Source organism: Heterocephalus glaber, unplaced genomic scaffold (assembly GCF_053883595.1).
Source record: "Heterocephalus glaber isolate CG9 unplaced genomic scaffold, H.glaber_assembly_v1.0 deba00001600, whole genome shotgun sequence".
Classification (NCBI taxonomy): domain Eukaryota; kingdom Metazoa; phylum Chordata; class Mammalia; order Rodentia; family Bathyergidae; genus Heterocephalus; species Heterocephalus glaber.
In genome coordinates, this window is record NW_028258372.1 from 4,021,882 (window position 1) to 4,041,446 (window position 19,565).

General features: G+C 34.6%; 1 protein-coding gene across 7 annotated transcripts in view; it reads right to left on the reverse strand.

Annotated features, from left to right (window-relative positions):
- The window catches only part of Cep170 (centrosomal protein 170), a 116,673-nt gene that overhangs the window by 42,414 nt on the left and 54,694 nt on the right, over window positions 1–19,565 (reverse strand). For 6 of the 7 annotated variants that reach the window (XM_004853519.4, XM_087194046.1, XM_087194045.1 and 3 more), the window contains exons 9-12: window positions 15,568–15,731; window positions 15,085–15,381; window positions 2,784–2,933; window positions 235–358 (exon numbers count right to left, since the gene is read on the reverse strand). In XM_004853519.4, coding sequence (XP_004853576.1) covers window positions 235–358; window positions 2,784–2,933; window positions 15,085–15,381; window positions 15,568–15,731 — 735 coding nt within the window. The remainder of the gene's footprint in view (window positions 1–234; window positions 359–2,783; window positions 2,934–15,084; window positions 15,382–15,567; window positions 15,732–19,565) is intronic. The other variant, XM_087194048.1, reaches the window with a different exon arrangement.

A 19,565-nucleotide genomic window follows, 5' to 3' on the forward strand; every position in this document is an offset into this window, starting at 1 on the left:
CGCTAAATCCCCGGCCCGATGTTTCAGTCTTTAAAGTCCCTTAAGATATAAAATATCTAAAAAAAAATCAGCTTTTTACTTGTAAAAAAATCATATATGTATTAAAAACATGAGAATGTCAATATATTTATGTTTAATTTCCTTTTTATACATACTAAGATTACTTTTTAAAAAACCGACTTATGAATTCACAAAAAAAGAGATAAAGAAAAGGTAAAGAAAGAGGAAATATACCATTTTCTAAAGGAACAGGTGCAGACAATTCCATTCTTTCTTCCTGATCATGCCTTGTATGATTAGCAGCCAAACTAGCCCACTGTGAAACCCAACGTTTGCTTCCAGACAAAGAGGTGCCTTCCTAAAGTATAAAAATAAGAGAATTAAATCGTGTCATCTGGACAAATCTTATTCTCACAAAAGAATGTTTTTCAGTTATATTAATATATCACAGAAAGCCACTGTTAAACCCCATTATATATTACTTATTAAATTTCCTCATATATACAATAAAGACTAAATATCTCTTTTAATTACATTTTATTACTATAGTGGATATAGTATAATTTTCTGTACTTCTTAAATATGAACAACAGTACCAAGATAAATTCTTTGAGCTTAAAATTTACTAGGTTGCCAGACAGGTGTAGGTGTGTATCACAGCTTTGTGGCTAGACCAGTGGAGTTTGTTCTGTTCCATTATTAGATACAGGGAGTCTAAAGGCCTACTCCCAAGTTATTCACTAGCCCTCTAAATGTCTCCAGGAAGTCAGTTTCATTCCAGGATTTCTGTATCAAATCTGCTAGATCAAATTTTTAGGGATTTCAAAAACCCAAAGCTTTAAACTTCTCTCTGGATATTTCAACATTTCCAAAAGAAGCTAGAAATCATTCAGTTCAATCTGTGCTGTGTTTAGGTATGTCCTTAAGGCAAGTACTTTATAAAACCTTATAGTTAAGAGTGAAAGAGAATCCTTATGTTTTCATGGACTTATGGAAATACACTAGTAATTCTTAAGACCAAGGTAATTGGGCCAGGGATTTAGCTCAGTGGTTTTGCCGCCTGCTGCGCAAGGACCCAAGTTCGATCCCTGGTACCAAAAAAAAAAAAAACCAGGGTAATCTAGGTATTCAATTTAGAAGACCTAGGGAGTGCAGAAAAAATATATATATATTATTAAAAATGGTACCTCCCACTAAAAATCAGCCAGGGCTTCATATTGAAATGGAATGACAACTAGAAAATGGAAAGCTATGATAAGAAGTTTATTTTAATCTGTTCAAAATAAATCTTTCATTAAAAATATCAGATTTACCATATTAATGAGTAACAGCTAAATACTGATGATTTCATGTCCTTTCATGTCCTGTGTAATTTCAGGAATAGGTTGAAATAGCAAGTAAATAGAATGACGTTCATACAGTGAAGCCTAAGAGATACCAAAGCCTGGTGAGCCTTGAATTACTTTCTGAAGTTTTGTGGTACCTGCTTGCCCAAGTTTCTCAGGACTGAAGGAGGTATCGGGCCATGCTAAGGATATCTACAATAGGGTGGGTTTCACTGACAAAAAGAACCATTCTGTAAAGTATTCTAATGGTCTGTTAGATAATTTCTACAAAGGAAAGAATGCACAGCAGTTATATAAAACTTTATTTGCTATGGATTAAGGAAATAGAGAACAAAGGAGGGAGTCTATATAAATTCACATTTACCAAAATCCTTCATTAATAAAAATATGAATACACTCCCTCAAATAACTATCACCTGCTTTCAATAAACAAACACTTTGAAAAACAGAAACCAGAATAAAATTTCTCCAAATCAAGAAGGAATAAAAAACACTAAAATATGGTAACTGTTTTGAAAGTTTTCAGGAAACGGCAAACTATAAAAACATAATTTTAACCTTAATAAGCAAATAAGTATATTTACTTCTCTACAAAATATTCTGTATATACTTATACAAATAAAAGAAAATATGAAGTATCGTACATAATTTTCTTTTATTCATATTTTGTATATATTTACAACTCATATACATAAATCAGCTCTTTTCATGAAGCACTAGGAGTAGAGAATGAATTAAAACATCAAGGTTGCTTAGGGTTCAAATTCTTGCTCCACAAACAAGTAAAACTTTGGCCAAGTTCATTTCTATGGATTTCAGTTTCCTTCCTTGTAAAATAGCACACTGAAAGGTTCTATCAAATGTTAGCGCCTATTAGCTGAATAAATAGTATTTCTGATTTACATATACGTTTAACATTTCTTTTTGATGCATCGAAGAGTAATAAAATTTTGGTGCCATCGCTATCCTAACCAAGCCATCCTTAATTAATCTATTATCCTAAATACATCCCGGGCTGCACTAAATGGCACTTACGGAAGCATGTAAGTTATATCTACCAGGCAATACCTTTCACATGTTTTCTGGAATGACACATCTTCCATTTCCAAACATATTCTTCCTAAAAAGTATATAGCAGTATATATTTCTTGTTTTGTCTCATAATGCTAATTAGAACAATGAGCACATAGCTTTTAATTGATAACTGAAATATTTTCCTCACTAACAAAGAATATTAATTCAAAATAGCATAATAAAACCCCAAAAAACTAAGCCAAAATTGCTCCAGGCTTTCATTAGAAATTGAAAGTCTTAAGAAAATCTAATTTTTAGAAGTATTTCACAAGGGGATATGCAGCAATTACTTAAAATAATGTAATTTATAAATGATAAAAAGTCATTTTATGCATATAAAAAGTACACAGATGCAAAGTATACCTCTGAATTGTGAAATCCAGATGTACTCAGTGGCTTTCTTTCTTCCATTACTATGGCAACAGAACTGAGAGCCCAGTCTTTTATCAGATCTTTATGCTTTTCATTGATAACAGGCCTATTATAATCCTGACTGTCATCTACTCCAAACACCTAGAAGAAAATATTATTTTATAAATGAAAAGCTAAGCATTAGATTAATATGCAAATATTATCATTAACTTCAAAGGCAAGTAAAAATATTCCAAATTAATAGGTAATTTCAATAACAAGGAAAATTTAAGGACAGGGTAATATTCAATTACCCTGGAGTGATAAATGGAGGGAACAAAAACAAGTGGTTCTGGCTCATGTCAGTGTGACCATTTTTTTTAAATAGCAAATATACTGACTGATAAAAATAACAAATATTCAGGATATATTTGATTTGTTAAAATATCAAATAATGTTAAATATTCCAATAGTGCAAAGAATTAGGAAAGAGTACCTCTAGAGCTTGATTTCAGCCTATTTCTTTGCTCTATTATATTTGAGAAACCATGGTGAAAACCTATGGACACATACATGAGTTTTTCTTATTTGTTCTTTCCCCATCAAATATTATACATATACTTTTCTAAGGTGCCAAAAAACAGATATAATCATACTATTTTGGTATAAGAGTACAGTGTTATTCTCAAACTTGTCTAACAGTCAAATAACTGTTTAAATGCAGATTTTAGGGCCCACTGACAAACAGCAGCTTTCTCAATAAGGATATTAATTTCTGAAAACATTTCTGAAAAGTTCTAAATACAGAAACAAAGCATTCCTGTAATCCCAGCATTCAGGAAGCTAAAGACTAGAGCTGGAGCCCAGCCTAAAATAAAATAAATAAAGTAAGAAAGGCTGGGGCTATAGCTCAGGGAGGCTCTGGGTTCAATTCCCAGTTTGCAAAAACAAACAGATTAATATTTGTGCGTGTGTGTGTTTTTAAAAAATCAGCCAGGACCTCAGTCTTACTCATTTCCAGACACATGAAAGGCATTGGATATTGCCAAAATACTGGAAAAAGCTTTAGTCATTGTTAAGGCTGGTCCCCCCACAATAAGCCTCAGAGGGTGGGACTTTTCTGAGGTGGCTGGATCTATGGTGTGTGATGCTGGGATTAAGTGTTTGATGCTGGGATAAAGGGTGCCCCACTCTGGGTGAGGATGGCATCAATCAATAGGCTTACAGATTGGATGGACTATAAAGGGACAGAAAGAAGGTTTCTGGTTCTTTGCTGTTGCTACTTTGTTGTTTTGCTGTCTTTTGCCTTCCCTGCTTTGCCATGGGCTGTTTCTCCTCTGCCATGCTACCCTGCCTTGGAGCTAGCTGACTATGGGCTGAAGCCTCTACAAGCTATGAGCAGAAATAAAACTTGTCCTCTTTTAACTTTGGGTGTTGGGCATTTTGTCTCAGCAACAGGAAAAGTAAGATGGCCATATACATTTTAAAATTCTATTTTACTATCAAGTCTCTACTTGGTTCCCAATGCTTGATCTGTATAGCTTATTACAATTAAGAAAAATAAAACCTAAGGTGTAGCTCAGCATTAGAGCGCCTGCCTACCATGCGTAAGGCATCAGGTTTAATCCCCCAGCACAGTTTTTTTAAAAAAGCATATGATTTAGTAATTTGTAGATAGGGTATCTAGAACATAACCAAAGTAAGCCTCCGTTTTCTGTAAGGTAAAAATACCTTAGATTAAAATATTTTCTAGAAAAAAATTAATAGTTATACAGTAATGGCCAGGTATGGAGGCACATGCTTATAATCCCAGCACTCTGGAAGACTGAGGCCCAGAAATATAGCAATTTAGAGAGACACTCTCTGAAAAAAAATAAAAAATGATGTCAGGACTGGCTAAGTATGAAAGCCCTGAGTTCAATCTCCAGTACTGGGGGAAAAAAAAGTGAGGTATCTGATAAATTCTGAAGTTGACATTTAGTAAAGTAGATATTGGATTTCTAAATTTGATAAAACTTGAAAATTTTACCACCAGATGGCCTTATTACTTAATATTTATTCATTTCATTAATCTTTAAAGCAAGTTTGTGTATTTATTACAGGTAGGAAAAGAAACATGCTCTGTGGAGTGAGTTTGGGCTAAGTAAATGCAGGAAAAGAAGTACACCGTACAGTGTGAGGGTGGGCTACTACGAAAGAACACAGTAGCTAATTACTTAATAATACAAATATAAATATTTTCAAGGACCATGATTTAATAGTCTGTTGAAATATTCAATGGGCTACTACGAAAGAACACAGTAGCTAATTACTTAATAATACAAATATAAATATTTTCAAGGACCATGATTTAATAGTCTGTTGAAATATTCAATATTCAAGTTATCTTAGCTTTAAGAGCAAATTGTACGCTATTAACTTGAAATCAAATACAAACAGAAGAAAAAATACTACTTCATTTTGCTAAACATTAGAATAGGTTTAATAACAATTTTAAAAATTCAGTATACCTGTATCCTCTGACTTTAATCCTATATATAAAGAAAGCAAATTACAGCTATTCAAATGATTTATGTATGCCTTTCCAAAAAATTAGTCATTCCTCACTCAAACCCTTGAATTCCACTTTTACTGTTATGTCTTTATAATTACTAAAAAAAGTAAATCTCAAATTTCAAAGTAGACTATAAAAAAACCTAATAAGGTTACTTTCACTTTCGCATCTCTTTGGCATGCTAATTTAGAAATTACCTTGTGATTTTCTGACTTGTTGATATTTAATTTTAGTCTATACTCAAACCTTGATTTCCTCAAACATCTAAGCACTGGAAAATTCAAATAAAATATAGCAAACTTCTCCAAATTACTTCTGACGTTATTTTGAAATGACAACAAAAGACACACAGAGAACTATGCTTTGAGAAAGCGAAGCTAACACTGCAAAGAACATACTCTGATGACTTTCTACAGATTCCTGTGAAAGAACTGATGACAGATGTACATATACCTATCTGTGAGAGAAGTAACTATTATTTCTTCTCCGAACAAGTGGTAAGATAGAAAGACTATTACATGAGGAATGAAGTGTTTAGATTTTATACCTATATTTTACAGCATTTTGAAAAATTTGTGATAGCTGTGATTATTAGTTCAGCTTGAAATATACAGCCATTCATTTCCATGTCCAGGTACACAAACATCCATGTGACAACTTTCATGTGAAAATAAAGAATATACTGACTACATACTTTAAAGCTAGCATATTTTACACACTTAAAATACATACAATCAGACATATGATCTAATAACTGATAGAGCTTGAAAGCCCCTCAAAGGCAAAAGGAAGTTCTCTAGGTTTCTCTTTCATTGTAAATTCTTTCCCAAGGTGACTTCATCCAGACACAAGGCCCCACTTTAGTTAGCAACTACAGAGACAGCTATACCTGTCATCCCTCCCTCTGGGTGGTTCAAAATATTTCAAATTTTATTCTCTTCCCCACCAGGACCAGGTCTAAATCAAAACCCCAAAAGTTAATCTGGGTCTCTCATCCAGTCCTGACATCTTTAGGCTCAGGCCTACAATGGGGATGGAGATGAGACTGGATAGCTGTCTAATTTTTATCTTTCCTCTCTACTAGAACCTTGCATCCTAAGTTTGTCAGGTAGTTTCTAATTTTTCCAGAATAGGAGAAAAAGGAAGAAGGAATGGTACAAGAGTAAAAATTTCTTTGTGAACTTGCACTACAAGAGCTCTCTGTTAAAAATAAGTCATTCATTTTGGGGATACGGCTCGCTCAATAGCACTTCTCTCTCCATTCTATCTAAGAATCATGGAACATGTGCTCAATCTTGACCTTTGAATATGTACATTTAGTATCTCACAATGGGATATCACATCTGTATCTCAATGGCTACTCCAAACAATTTGGACTTCTTACTGAAGTATGGTAGGTACTTCCTAACTATGGATTAACCTTTACAGGGACTTTACAAATCTGTATGAGTGATTCCTTGCTCTGAAGATTAAACCTAACGAAAGAATTTAAAACAGCGAAAGTCACCTGAAAGAACCATGCAGGGGTAGCCTGTAATTAAAAACTAACTTTCATAAGAACCAGACTGTATTTTTAGATTTTTGGATTTAAAGAAACTAAACATTCTCCAGATAACAACAAACACAGATATTACAAACCAAGCCTATGAAAAATTTCACCCTGATTTCTTTCATGACCATTTCGTTGCCATTATCATTTGAAAGCTCAGACTGTACAAATTCCAGTTTCCAATTCTAAAATTAGAATGGTTGGGAGTGGAAATAGCAGTACACTAAACGTTCCATGAGAGTGTATATTTTATGTACTCAATTCTTGCAAAGAGGTCAAATATACATTAGCAGTCACACATCCTGTAGGCTTGCTTACTGTGACATGAAGTAGAAGCCAACAGGTAAGAAAGACACAGTGAGGAGCAAGGTTGAACATCCGAACATGGCAATACAAATACAGACCAAAATGATACTGAATAGCACCAGTCCCTTATTTATTAGATTTAAAAATATCCAATTCAGGGGAAATCAGAATTAACTTTCCCATGAAAATGAAAAGGATAGCAAAAATTAAATAGCAAGCTTTTGTAAGTTTATTTTGAAACAATAAGTGAAGACATACCAAAGTGCCAAAGTAAAAATGTAATCAAGTTTCAGTCTCAGGTGACAAGATCCTCTCTCTCCTCAAGGAGTAAGGACCTTCCATTTAAGAAAAGCTGGGTCTCTACCAGTTCAAATCAGTAAGAGGGGCCGGGGATTTAGCTCAGTGGTTCTGCCACCTGCTGTGCAAGTGCAAGGACCCGAGTTCGATCCCCAGTACCGAAAAAAGAAAAAAAAACAGAGGTTTCCATGTCCTACAAAAATACCGACACGTAATTATAGAACAATGGTGCAGAATTCTAGCCACTAGTGTCAAGGAACTAAGTCAAGATGATTTAAGAGGAAGATTTCTAGGGCTGGGGATTTAGCTCAGTGGTTTCACCGCCTGCTGCGCAAGTGCAAGGACCCAAGTTCGATCCCCAGTACCAAAAAAAAAAACCAGGAAGATTTTTAGAAGTTTCAACATTGTGTAAACATCTAATTTCATTTTTAAAAAGAGAAATCCCTTAAATTGAATAAATTAATGATTATGAATAATGTGATTTTAAAACATTTCTAATCAACTTCTAAAAAAAACTGTGAGAAGAGCTCAGAAAAGAATTAGAGATGTTATATAATTTACCATGGTGCACATCTTAGTAAACGTACATTCATGTTCAGAGTAGCATTATTTACAATAAACAAAGGTTGAAACAAATTAAACCCATCAATGGAGGAAGGATATATAAAATGTGCTTTTCCACACAATGACAATTATTCAGCCATAAAAAGGAATAAATAAAATGTACTAATACAAGCTACAACACTGATGAAATTTGGAAATATTATAAATAAAAGTAGCTAGTCATAAAAAGCATATATAGTATGACTCTATTTAGATGGAATGTGCAGAATAAGCATATCCACAGAGACAAAGTAGATTACCAGTTGCCAGGAAGGAATGGAAAATGGCTACTCAATGAATATGAGATTTCTTTTATGTGATAAAATGTTCTGGAATAACTGTACATTTAAAAAAGTTAAAATATCAATTTTGAGTAAATTTTACTTCGATTTTTTTTAAAGGCACCACATGACCCTATTTTCTTCCTTTGTGCATCTGTGTGGATAAAACATGCTCTTAAATTGTTATCTGCCCTCTTAACTGATCTTGTGTCCTTGATTCTCTTTATTCCTTAAAACTCATTTGTAGTTTGCTTTGTTTTTTGAGACAGGTTCTCACTATGTAGATAAGGCATGCTGGCTTTGAACTCACTATATACCCAGGCTTGGCTGCCTCCTCCTCCCAAGTGCTAGGATTACATGCATGCGCCACCATACCTGGGTCCTTAAGAATCTTATATCCATAATCTATCTCTTCTCTTTGTATCACTTTCCATGTCTTCTATATTAGTGCCATCATTTCTTACATGTTCCACATTTTTTTCTCAATAGCTCCTTCTTTCATTCTTGCAAATTACCCTCAGATCTCATCTTGCCTCTGCAGTTGAAACGTCCAAATTCTCTCCTTTTATGGTTCACTTCCTTGTCACATATTCCTTCCTTCTATCCCTAAAATCTAGCTGCTCATCAATGACCATCTTCTACTTTCCTTGCCAAAGAGTTTTTAAGCTGAAGGTTATTAGTTAAGTATTGTTAGAAACTCAGCAGTAATTCTTAAGCCAAGGCAACTTGGCTGAAATGTACACATTTGATTTTCAGCTTGCGTTCATACTTACTTTTGCAAATCCAAGATTACATAAGAGGTTTAAAACTATACATTTTAACAAGTTATTCTGGAATCAAGATATTATTTTTGGAAAAAACGATATTAGTTTTGGCACAAAAATACAGGAAAACATGTAGGGGCCTGGTTGTATCTAATCAATCTATAAACTTATTTATATACATTAGCTAATATATAGCAAATCACATGCAAACACTGACATAAATGAACAACATGTCACAACCTTATTTTCAATAGGTATTTATTAAGTATCTACAAGTCTAATAAGGTCATTCTAGAAAGGAGAGATAAGAAGTAAACAAGACAGAGGTGAATTCTATAAGGAAAATAAAACATGGCAATTGATATAGGAGATAGGGTGCTGGGTCTGCTCCAGATAGGGTAGTTAGTGAAAGCCTCTTGAAGTCAATTATGGAGTGGGTATAGAATTTCCACTTTTATAAAACAAAGTCTTGGAAGTAGATGGTAGTGATGATTACACATTAGGGATGTATTTAATAACACTGAATTGTACATCTAAAAAGTGACTAAGATGGCAAATTTTGTTACATATACTTTGCTACAATAAGAAAACTGAAAAAATAACATGAAGTATGTAAGGAACTAGATGCGGTAAAAATACAAATAAGAGTTTTAGTCTAGGAAAATAAAGCCTAATCTATTAAAAGTTAGGCTTTTAAATGAATAAAGGCTGACAGTTCCTTCATGAAGCTTTGGGAATTCATGTAACAGGAGAGTTTCTTATTTCAAAGAAGGAAATAGAACTAAGAAAGGTCAAGGAGAATTAAGCAGAGAGACCAGAAGTAAACTCCTCTGGTTTGAAAAAAAATTAAGTTTTCAAGTGCTCAATGGAAAAAAAAGTTAAAGCCAGGCACAGTGGAGTATGCCTGGAATCGCAGTACTCTCTGGGAAGTTGAGGCAGGAGGATCAAATTCGGGTCCCCAAAGAGCAACTGAGATCCTGTATCAAAATAAAAAAATTAAATGGGTGGGGAATATAGCTCAGTGCAAATGCCCTGAGTTCAATTCTTGGTCTTGCAGGAAAACAAAACAAAACAAAACAAAAACAAAAGCAAAATGCTGACTCTGTTATCAAGGTCCTTCCTTATTGCTCTAAGACTCTTCTTTGATTTTCTACTCTTTTAGTTCCCACACACATCTGCTTTTCTTTTTGAGTAACTGTGGACATGCTAGCTTTTCTGCATTGTATTTGGCACTGACCAGATAGATTCTGATTCTGATTCATCATACTTCCCCTGGCTCTGACTTGGATTTAATCTGAAATCTTTAGAGTATTACTCCAGGATCCACATTCTCAGTATCTATTTCTTGGAGCTATTTCTTTCACTACTCTAGATGTTGTTCATGTAGAGTTTCCAATCTTGTTACAGTTCTCTTGCTTCTGGAGTCTTTCCAACTGCTGCTATAGAAGCTGCACTGACCAAGCTCCACAAGGGAAGAGACTATAGTAATAGACTTCCGGGGGAAGGTACGTTGGCACAATGGACACAAGTCAAAACAGAACAGTAAAAATATCTGGCAGAGGTGCTCTGTGATAAGAAATGTATGAGGAGAAATTTCTTTCAAAAAGATAAAACCTAAGCTTTCTACAATGAGCAATATTTTTTTTGTTCATTTAATGTTTAGCTTTCTAGTCTCATGACAGGTTTTTCTCATTTACTTTAGAAGACTAGGGATTAGTAGCCCTCACAAAATCTTCCTCTGCCCTCAGTGGTTATGTGATTTGATGGAAGAGTGGAGAAAAAAAACTGGTACTGTGATGGGTTCTCCAGGAAAGTAGCTATCAGAGGTCAGGGGGAGGGATGGGGCAGACTATTATTACTGTGGGAGATGACTTTCTTCAATTCAGCAAGTAAATACCCTTTATTATATTACATATCCAGGTAAGCTTGGATGTAAAACTCAAGAGGTCTTTACACATATTAGGCATGGGTTAACATTATAAAGGTGAACTTGGGGACAAGTACAAAATAAGGTTATCTAACGTCAGACACAACACAAATACACTAATACAAATGCAGTAATCTCATAACTTGGGATGTGGAGAAGAGCTATCTCAGTACCTTTTAATTACCACCAGCACTGGAAAGCAAGGATATGGCCTTTCAGCCTGGTCATCAGGTCAGCCTGGTCATTAAAAAGATCCTATTCAAACTATATGCAATTTTTTCTGAGTTAAGATAAAAATACATTTTCGGTTCATCTTTAGACCCAAGAATACAGGTCATTAGAGAAAACTGGAAAGACATTCCATGCTGAACATACTTAACATCAGTGGATCATGGGACACAGTAGCTTGTTTCCTTTTGACTTGTTGATTCCAAGATGTTGTAGTCTCTTGGTTTTCTCTCTGTTTATGTGTCTGTGTCTCTTTTCACCCCCTCTCCCTCTCCCTCCCCTGTGGTACTGGGTACTCAACCCAGGGCCTTCACCTGAACTACATCCCCAGCCCTTTTTTATTTTGAGAAAGAACCTTGCTAAATTGTCCAGGCTGGCTCAAATGTACAATCCTCTGGCCTCAGGCTCCCACAGTGCCTTACTTCTCTCTTTGATCCTTTTCAGTCTCCTTCTTTCATCTTCATCCCTTTATCCACCAGTGTTCATACAGCTAAAAAGTTCGTATTTTGCCTGCTCTTACTCTATACATTCTCTCTCTCATCTCTTATTCTGCATTCATCCACCCCTCTATTCTCCAATAATTCCCAACTCTATAGTTTTAGCCCAGAGCTCGTACCTAAGATCTAGCTAGACATTTATAACCAACTGACAGCAGCTTTTGAATTATCTTCCCTGCTCCTACCCTTTCCAACCTTCAATCCATACTTCATATTCCTGACAGTGATTTGACCATGTCATTGCCCTATTTAAAAATTTCCAATTAATTCTTCACTGCCTTTAGCATTAAAAAAGGACTAAAGTTCTTAGAAAGATACATAATCTACTTCACAATTCTTCAGTTCCTTTAGTATTAAAAAAATAAAGGATTGAAGTCATTAGTATGACACACAAGGGACTTCAGTATCTAGACTAATCCCATTTCTCCAAAAGTAAGTGTGGATGTCTGAATCATTTCAACTCGGTCCTGTGTTTCTGAATAGGTTGTTCCATATTTTTCGAAAACTCTATGTACCATACCTTTTATGGGATTAATTACACATGCTCAAAATTAGCTCATCTGGAAATTAAGTTCAGTATTTATAGAAGACAGTTTATACGTTAACACTAAGCCCTTGTAGTCATAGAGTTTACATTTCTCTCTATCCCCCCACCTCTAAGGAAAGGAGACAAAAACCAGAGAACTAGTGAGGCAGTGATGAACCTTATGATTAAAATGAAACAAGCTGATGAAGAGTGACTAAACCAATTTCTTTGGATTGAATAGCTAAAGTAAAGTCTAAAGACCTCTCTGAGGAAGCAATGTTGAACCTTACTTCTCTTCTTGGAAACTACTGGTACTTTTCTTTCAACAACTTATACCTATCAAAGCATTTAACATTGAATTTTATTTCTATCTCACTATACACTAATTTCTTGCAGGGAAGAATTCAGCTTTTTCAATCTGAATCACCACTCCCTAACATCAAGTCTGGTACATCATCAATAAAATAAACTAGTTCTCCAATGATGGGATAAAAAAGGAAACAGACCACAGAGAAGTTTTTAAAACTAAAAATCACTGGTGTTCAGACAACAGCTGATCATTCCTACTTCTTTCCTTCACACCCAAATTTCAAACAGGAGAAACTAGATGACAGAGATCATCCAAGCAATTTGATATGATCCTATATCTACTTCTGCCCTTCAAAGTGCTTCTTTTGCCTTCATTCTGGCTATTCTTGGCTTTTGTTTTTCCACACCAACAGGTTACTTCATCCTCTTTAGAGATTTGATTCCTGGTTCCCTGCTTTTCTGTCCCCAGAGCTCAACTTCAATTAGCCTGAATTTGACTTCTAGTTTTAATCATGGCCAGTGGACTCTTTCAGTCCCTTTACTTTGGTAGTCACAAGATAATGTAATGACTCTTATTTTCCCTGCAGTATATTCTCTGCTTTGTTTTCTGGTTTATACAAATGAAGAACGAACAAATTATTCCATCACATACTGCCATTATTCCTTTAAATGAATCCTGTTCTACTATCTTAGGCTTCTCTATCCACAGTGTGAACACCCAATCTGGCCCCAAAACTGGGACTCTGAGAATGGAAAAGGCATGTTCATGGTAACTATAGATCACAGGTATGAACCCAATTTTGTGGTTCTGTTTCTATCCAGAAGTTTCTCAACGAACTTCATCTGTACCAATGACTTCTTTTGCAGCTTTCTGACCTGGCCAGGTTGGTCCCTCCCACTGTATCCATTTGGGCTTCATATTTGACCCTTTCAGTACTGAAATGACTTTCCAGGATTTGCCAGTAACTTGTGCAGAGACCACTGCGTGGAAACCCCTAATACAGGTAATAACGAGCACAGCTGACCTTTATAGGGCTCTCACAAAATAAACATTATGATAAGCCTTTTTTATTCAATTCTTTGTAAAACCTAAAAGAACTTCTTCCATTTTAGATAAATGACACAAGATTTCTTTAGGTTAATTTACTCAAGGGCAGACACAAGTACATGTGGAGTTTATGTTTAATCCCAGATCCATCTGCCTCTAAGTGTCCATGTTCTCAAATACTGTAATATATAACTACTGACTATAAAATAATCTCTTAATGGAAAAAGCACCAATAACTATGAATGAAATATTGAATGCTTCTTAAACCCTGTATCTCTTTTTAACAATCATAATAATACTGCTTATAGACATCTATTTCCTAGACCAATGGTCTAAAAATGTGGAGTTGTGTACTCCAAACATAAAATATTTTGACCATATGCTCTTTGATAAATATATCATTAGGCAATATATATATATGTTCACGATGTAATAATAAATTTTATGTACTCTAGACCACATTCCAAAAGAGGAATAAGAAATATAAAAATATTAAAGGTGAACATCACTCCTAGTATTTTTCTTGCATCCTAAAGGGTTATCCTGCCCACTCCCCGAGAGACCACATTAGAAACTCAATCTAAACTAGTACATCTCAAGTGTTACCACAGACACAAACTAACTTAAGAACTTATTTTTAAAGTAGGTTCTAATTCAGCATGTTTGGAGTGGGCCTCCTAAGTGATGTCAACATTGCTTACCCAAGGGGTACACTTTGAGTAGCAAGAATTTAAATAAGAAATTGATGTTTACCCAAATTTAGGCTGTTATTTTCTAGGAGATTAAAAAAATATCTGATTCTAAAGTCAACTTTCCATTATTATGGCCAAAATTGACAAAAACTACTTTTTAAGCATACAACAATCAGTATATATATTAAGAAACTACAACAAAGAACACATGTGAAATGTAGATAATCGCGCTGACTGGGGACACACCTGGCTAGAATGAGTATAATGTAAAAATCTTGATTTTATTTTTATACACTGCTTTTCTATCACCAAACACAGTATTGGGCAGAAATAAAGGAAGTAAAATAAAGACAAAGTTAACTAAAACATGTATTTTTATCTGTTTTCAACATGAAATCAGCACACAGGAAACCTGTGGTTAACATTATGTTTATGTTATCAGAGATATAAATACATGCAAAGTGAGAATTCCAAAGAATACAATTCTTACAGCCTATTTTACATTTACACACCTTTAAAATGTCCAAGCATGAAACTCAGGTAAACTCAGAATGTAAGGAAAATGAAATTATAAAGCATTTTGGTCATGTCAGTCTTGTAGTTCTCTAACAAAGCCCTTAGTTCCAATGCCACTGACTGCAAAAGAGTACTTCATGTTGCCTTTCCAATAATTTCCAACAGTCAAATACACCACACGACAGCTAAGAGCATACTCAAATTTCAATTATTTACCTTGTCAATCATTTTTCTTGCTTCCACTTCCTCACTGTTGGGGTTCTCTAACTCAATGGTATAAGTACCCTTGTCACTTTGGTCATCATCATTATCCTTTTCAGAAGTAGCAGAAGTAGCTTGATTTTTTAACATTTTATCCATCTCCTGGCTTGGTCTGTGCCCAAGACTCCCTGAACTTCTTAATAATGCAGTTTGTAGGAAGGGAATTGACACCGATGGCTCCTCTGATTTCTGTTTTAACAATTTCCCATGTGGAACACCATGCCCCCCTCCTCTGTGATGCGCAGAGCTAGTCTGTAAAGACAAAGAAACCACTTTGGCATCTGCTGTTGGAGATTTTGCTTTTTCAAGTTTTGTATGTGGTGCAGAATGAGTAGGTTCCTGACATAAGATTCCTGTACTTTGAGTAAAGGAATATGACCTCCTTTTTCTAGGATTGTCTTCATCAAAGAATGCAATCATAAAAGCAGTCTGACTTACAACAGCTGGGTCTTGATGCTTTTCAGAGGCCTGGATCTTCTGTAGCTTTTTCTGCTCTGAATGGTGGCGCCTTAAGTGCTCCTCCAGAGTTGCACGCTTGCTACAGCGTCTGTGAGCCCCAGCATTCTCCGAGTCACTCTGTGTACCGTCGTCATGTTTATTTCCTGGACACAAAATGAAATCACATAATAGAAAAGAAAAAAGTCCACGTAGAAGACTAGAGGCATATACAAAGGTGCTATTTGTTTTGGCCCCTCCCCATTTTCAATCAGAAGTCATATGTTCCTTTCAGTAACAGGCTCTGCAAACTTCCCTCAGTTGTAATGGCTACATTCAAATTTTATCACCCAACAATGAGTTCTTTTATAAACAAATGAATAGGACTGCTTTTCTTTCTCTAAATCTTAACTTGCAATGATATTCAAGACTTTTAGAAGGTCAGCACACCTTTTCTTTAATAAGATTCAAATCTGTAGTTTCTACTAATAAATGCATAAAATTTTTTACCTATGAGAATTATTGAAAATTGCGCTTCAACTCCCAAAATATGGTGGATTCAAAGAGTTAAACAAAGAATGCTAAGAGGCCTGTCAAGGAAAAAAGAGTACACTATGGAATGCTAAAATAAATCTAAGCACCAAACATTATGGTGCTAAATGTCCTAGATTCCTCATCTAAAAAACATTTTTGAAGTTAGAATATACTTAAATTCTGAAATATCACCTTCCTAACAAATGATTTTCTATTATCAGAGCAAGTAAAAACCACTAATTTACCTCTCATAGTTCTGTGAGGATGTGACACTACAAAAATTATTTGATCTTTCACTGGTTTAAAATTTCTACCTAAATAACCAGTATATTAGAATAATTCAAAGATAATTATTGTATTACTATAGCATTAAGTTAATGAAAAGTCAAGAGTTATCTTATGCATATTTTAGATGAAGTCACATATCAGGGCTTAAATGATCCCACCATTGGAAGCTATAAAGGAAATCTAGTACAGTGGAATGTACAATGCTATACTCCAAAGCTTCCAGGACTAAATCTGATTTTCACATTTCCCTCAGCTATAAATTTTGGTGCTTCCACACAAGATAATGATCATATTGAAAGACTGGGAGAAGTGATTGGGAGAAGATGTGTCTAGAGAAAAAGTTGAGTTTTAACACACACAGGTTTGTTCTTAGTGAATTTAGAGATTACCAAGTGATAATAATGATTTAATACCAGAGTAACAGCTGTAAATAATATGGTACATAAATAAGATTAAGAAGAGAAAGTGGCAGAACACATAGAAAACAGTGATGTTTTAGGAAAGTAATAGACAAGGGAATCAAAAGGGAGTAAATAGGATCAAACCACTGAGGGTTGAGGAAGCATTCTCATTAAAGGGATAGTGATTAAAATTATAAAAATCATATTACAAACACATCTGAAACCCTCCAACTTATTAACTATTCAAAATGCAATTTTAAAAGCAAAATAGGTGCTTAATTAGTGGGGTCCCTGCCTTAGATAATTAATTTAGGAAACATGGACAGCAGATGGAAAACAGAACTCAAAAAACACCACTAATTCAAATAAAAATTCATTTAAAACATTATACTTTATAATCTATTTCACTGTCGTACTGGCTATACTCAAATGGTATCCAACTTGTAAGAGCTGGAAATAACCTCCAGTATTTCTTGCAGAATAAGATCAAATAACTAAATAACTAAACATACATAATAACTAAACATACATGCAAATGTTTTAATGAAAATGCCATCTTTCTAGAATTCTTATTTCAAAATATCAAAATTTGGCACTAAGTGGCATCAGGTACTCTCAACCATCTTTCCTATAACACAGGTTTAGAACTTCTCTTAGAGATTAGTCATTTTATTTTTTGTTAAGTTATCACACCTTCTTGTGTTTCTTTCTCAGTGTTACACAAGCTGAAATATCTGGTAAGTTGCCATCTTCTGTTTTTATCCAGTATCACTAGAAACTCTCCTCACCAGGTTTCTTTGTTCCTTCTCCTTGTCATTAACCATGCATAAATACATGGAACTTCTTTTAATATTTTTGGGTAGGTCAGTAGTACCTAGTCAGGAGCTGAAGCCAAAAGAAGCTGCAACTCTCCCAAAGAGTGAAAGTGTATGGGCTTTGTGAACATTATTTTCCTCACTGTCCCAAAGCGCGTGCACTTTACTCTTGTAGGAGCAAGGTGCTTTTTTATTTGTTTTGCCTGTCAAATTTTTGAGCACTGTAAAAATTTACTGAAAGTCTTTTATAAAATTGGCACTACATGCTACCTAACTGCATTCATTTAGTGCCTGAGTGTAACCTTTTAATAATCTAAACTGTGTGAAACTGATGGCAAACTTATTTAATAATAGCAGCTCCTTTAGAGAAAGTCAAATGTCACTTATAATTAAGTCCAGAGAAATTCAAATACGTCTATCTTGAATTAACATCTTGTAAAATATTTTTTTTGGATGGACCCTAAAATAGCCTAAAGGTAAATCCATAAGAAGGGTTCCCAGTGACCGAACATACTAGAATATGTCTACCTATAAGTCAGCTTTGAAGGACAATATAATTTGATTGTTTGATTTCTACTAAAGTTTTAAAGTATCTACAGTAATCATTTGTAGAGCTACAATATGCACATGGACATGAATGACCCTATTTGGAATTAGGTTCATAAATAAATAGGCCTTGTTCAAGAGCAAAGAATGTATTAAAATGATGCTTAAAAATAACAGCTATTGTAGAAAAGTTATAACTACAAAAAAGTCATAAAAGGGCTTTGCAAAGATAGTTTTTAACTGTTAACAGCTTTTAACTGTTTAAAGTATCTTTTTAATTCATTTTTGTATATTTATTAAGAGTGGTTTAAAAAGACTAAATTTTCAAGGTTCGTGGTATCTCTTATTATAGTAGGATATTAATATTTATCCAATTCATACAAATGATCAGTTTCCAAATGGGTAGCTCGTATTTGTGAAATTTAACCAATACAGATATATACACAGTTTTCAATTACGTATTAATACTATCTAGTGGACATAAATATCACAATTATGTCTCAAAAGTACATATGCCAGGTAACTGCTGATGACTTATAATTAAATACTGTAATAGGTGCCAACAAAGAATTAGGTAATCACATCATCTCCCTATCCTAAAATGTCTTAGAAGCACATCTGAAATAAGTATAAAATACTATTTCTTCATTACTTGACCAGAATCCAAGGGCCTAATGAATGGGTTAACACGTTCCCACCAGCTTGAACCAACAGTGGTACACGCATGACTGTCCCATCAGGTAGCTTTTTATTAATTTTATTAGTACAAAGACCAATAAAAGTGATCAGACCCATTTGTACCACCAGTGGTTCAAGCCACATGATGGGACAGTCATATATGTATCACTGGTGGTTCAAAATGTTCAGCAACTACACATAGGAATTAATGGCCCCATCCTGAATGTGGTAAGCCAAGGCCATGGTCATTCAGAGTGGAGTCATTCATGTTTATTCAAATTAGTACCTATCACAAGCTAAAGTCCCAGATAAAGTGTTATGGATTCAAAGTAAACAATATATGCTTTTTGACCTCAAGAACACTTTTTTTAAAAGCTCATTAACTATAGTAACATAATTATTGAATTAACATACAACTGGAAGTTATTCAAAATCATTCCTTTATAAATAGCTTATTAAATATAAGACAGTAACTCAAATCTGTATTCAAATGATTCTAAAAGTTGGGCATGGTAGTGCGTGCCTGTAATCCCCGCACTGGGGAGGCTGAGGCAGAAGGATCACTTCAAGTTCGAGACCAGGCTGGGCTACACGGTGAGTTCAAGGCCAGCCTGAACTACATAGCAAGACCCTGTCTCAAAAAAGAAAAAAAAATTGGCAAAATCAGCTGGAAAAAACTGATCAGCTGACATTATCGATATACAGGTATAAAATTTTTAAGAATTTTGGCCAAGGGCTA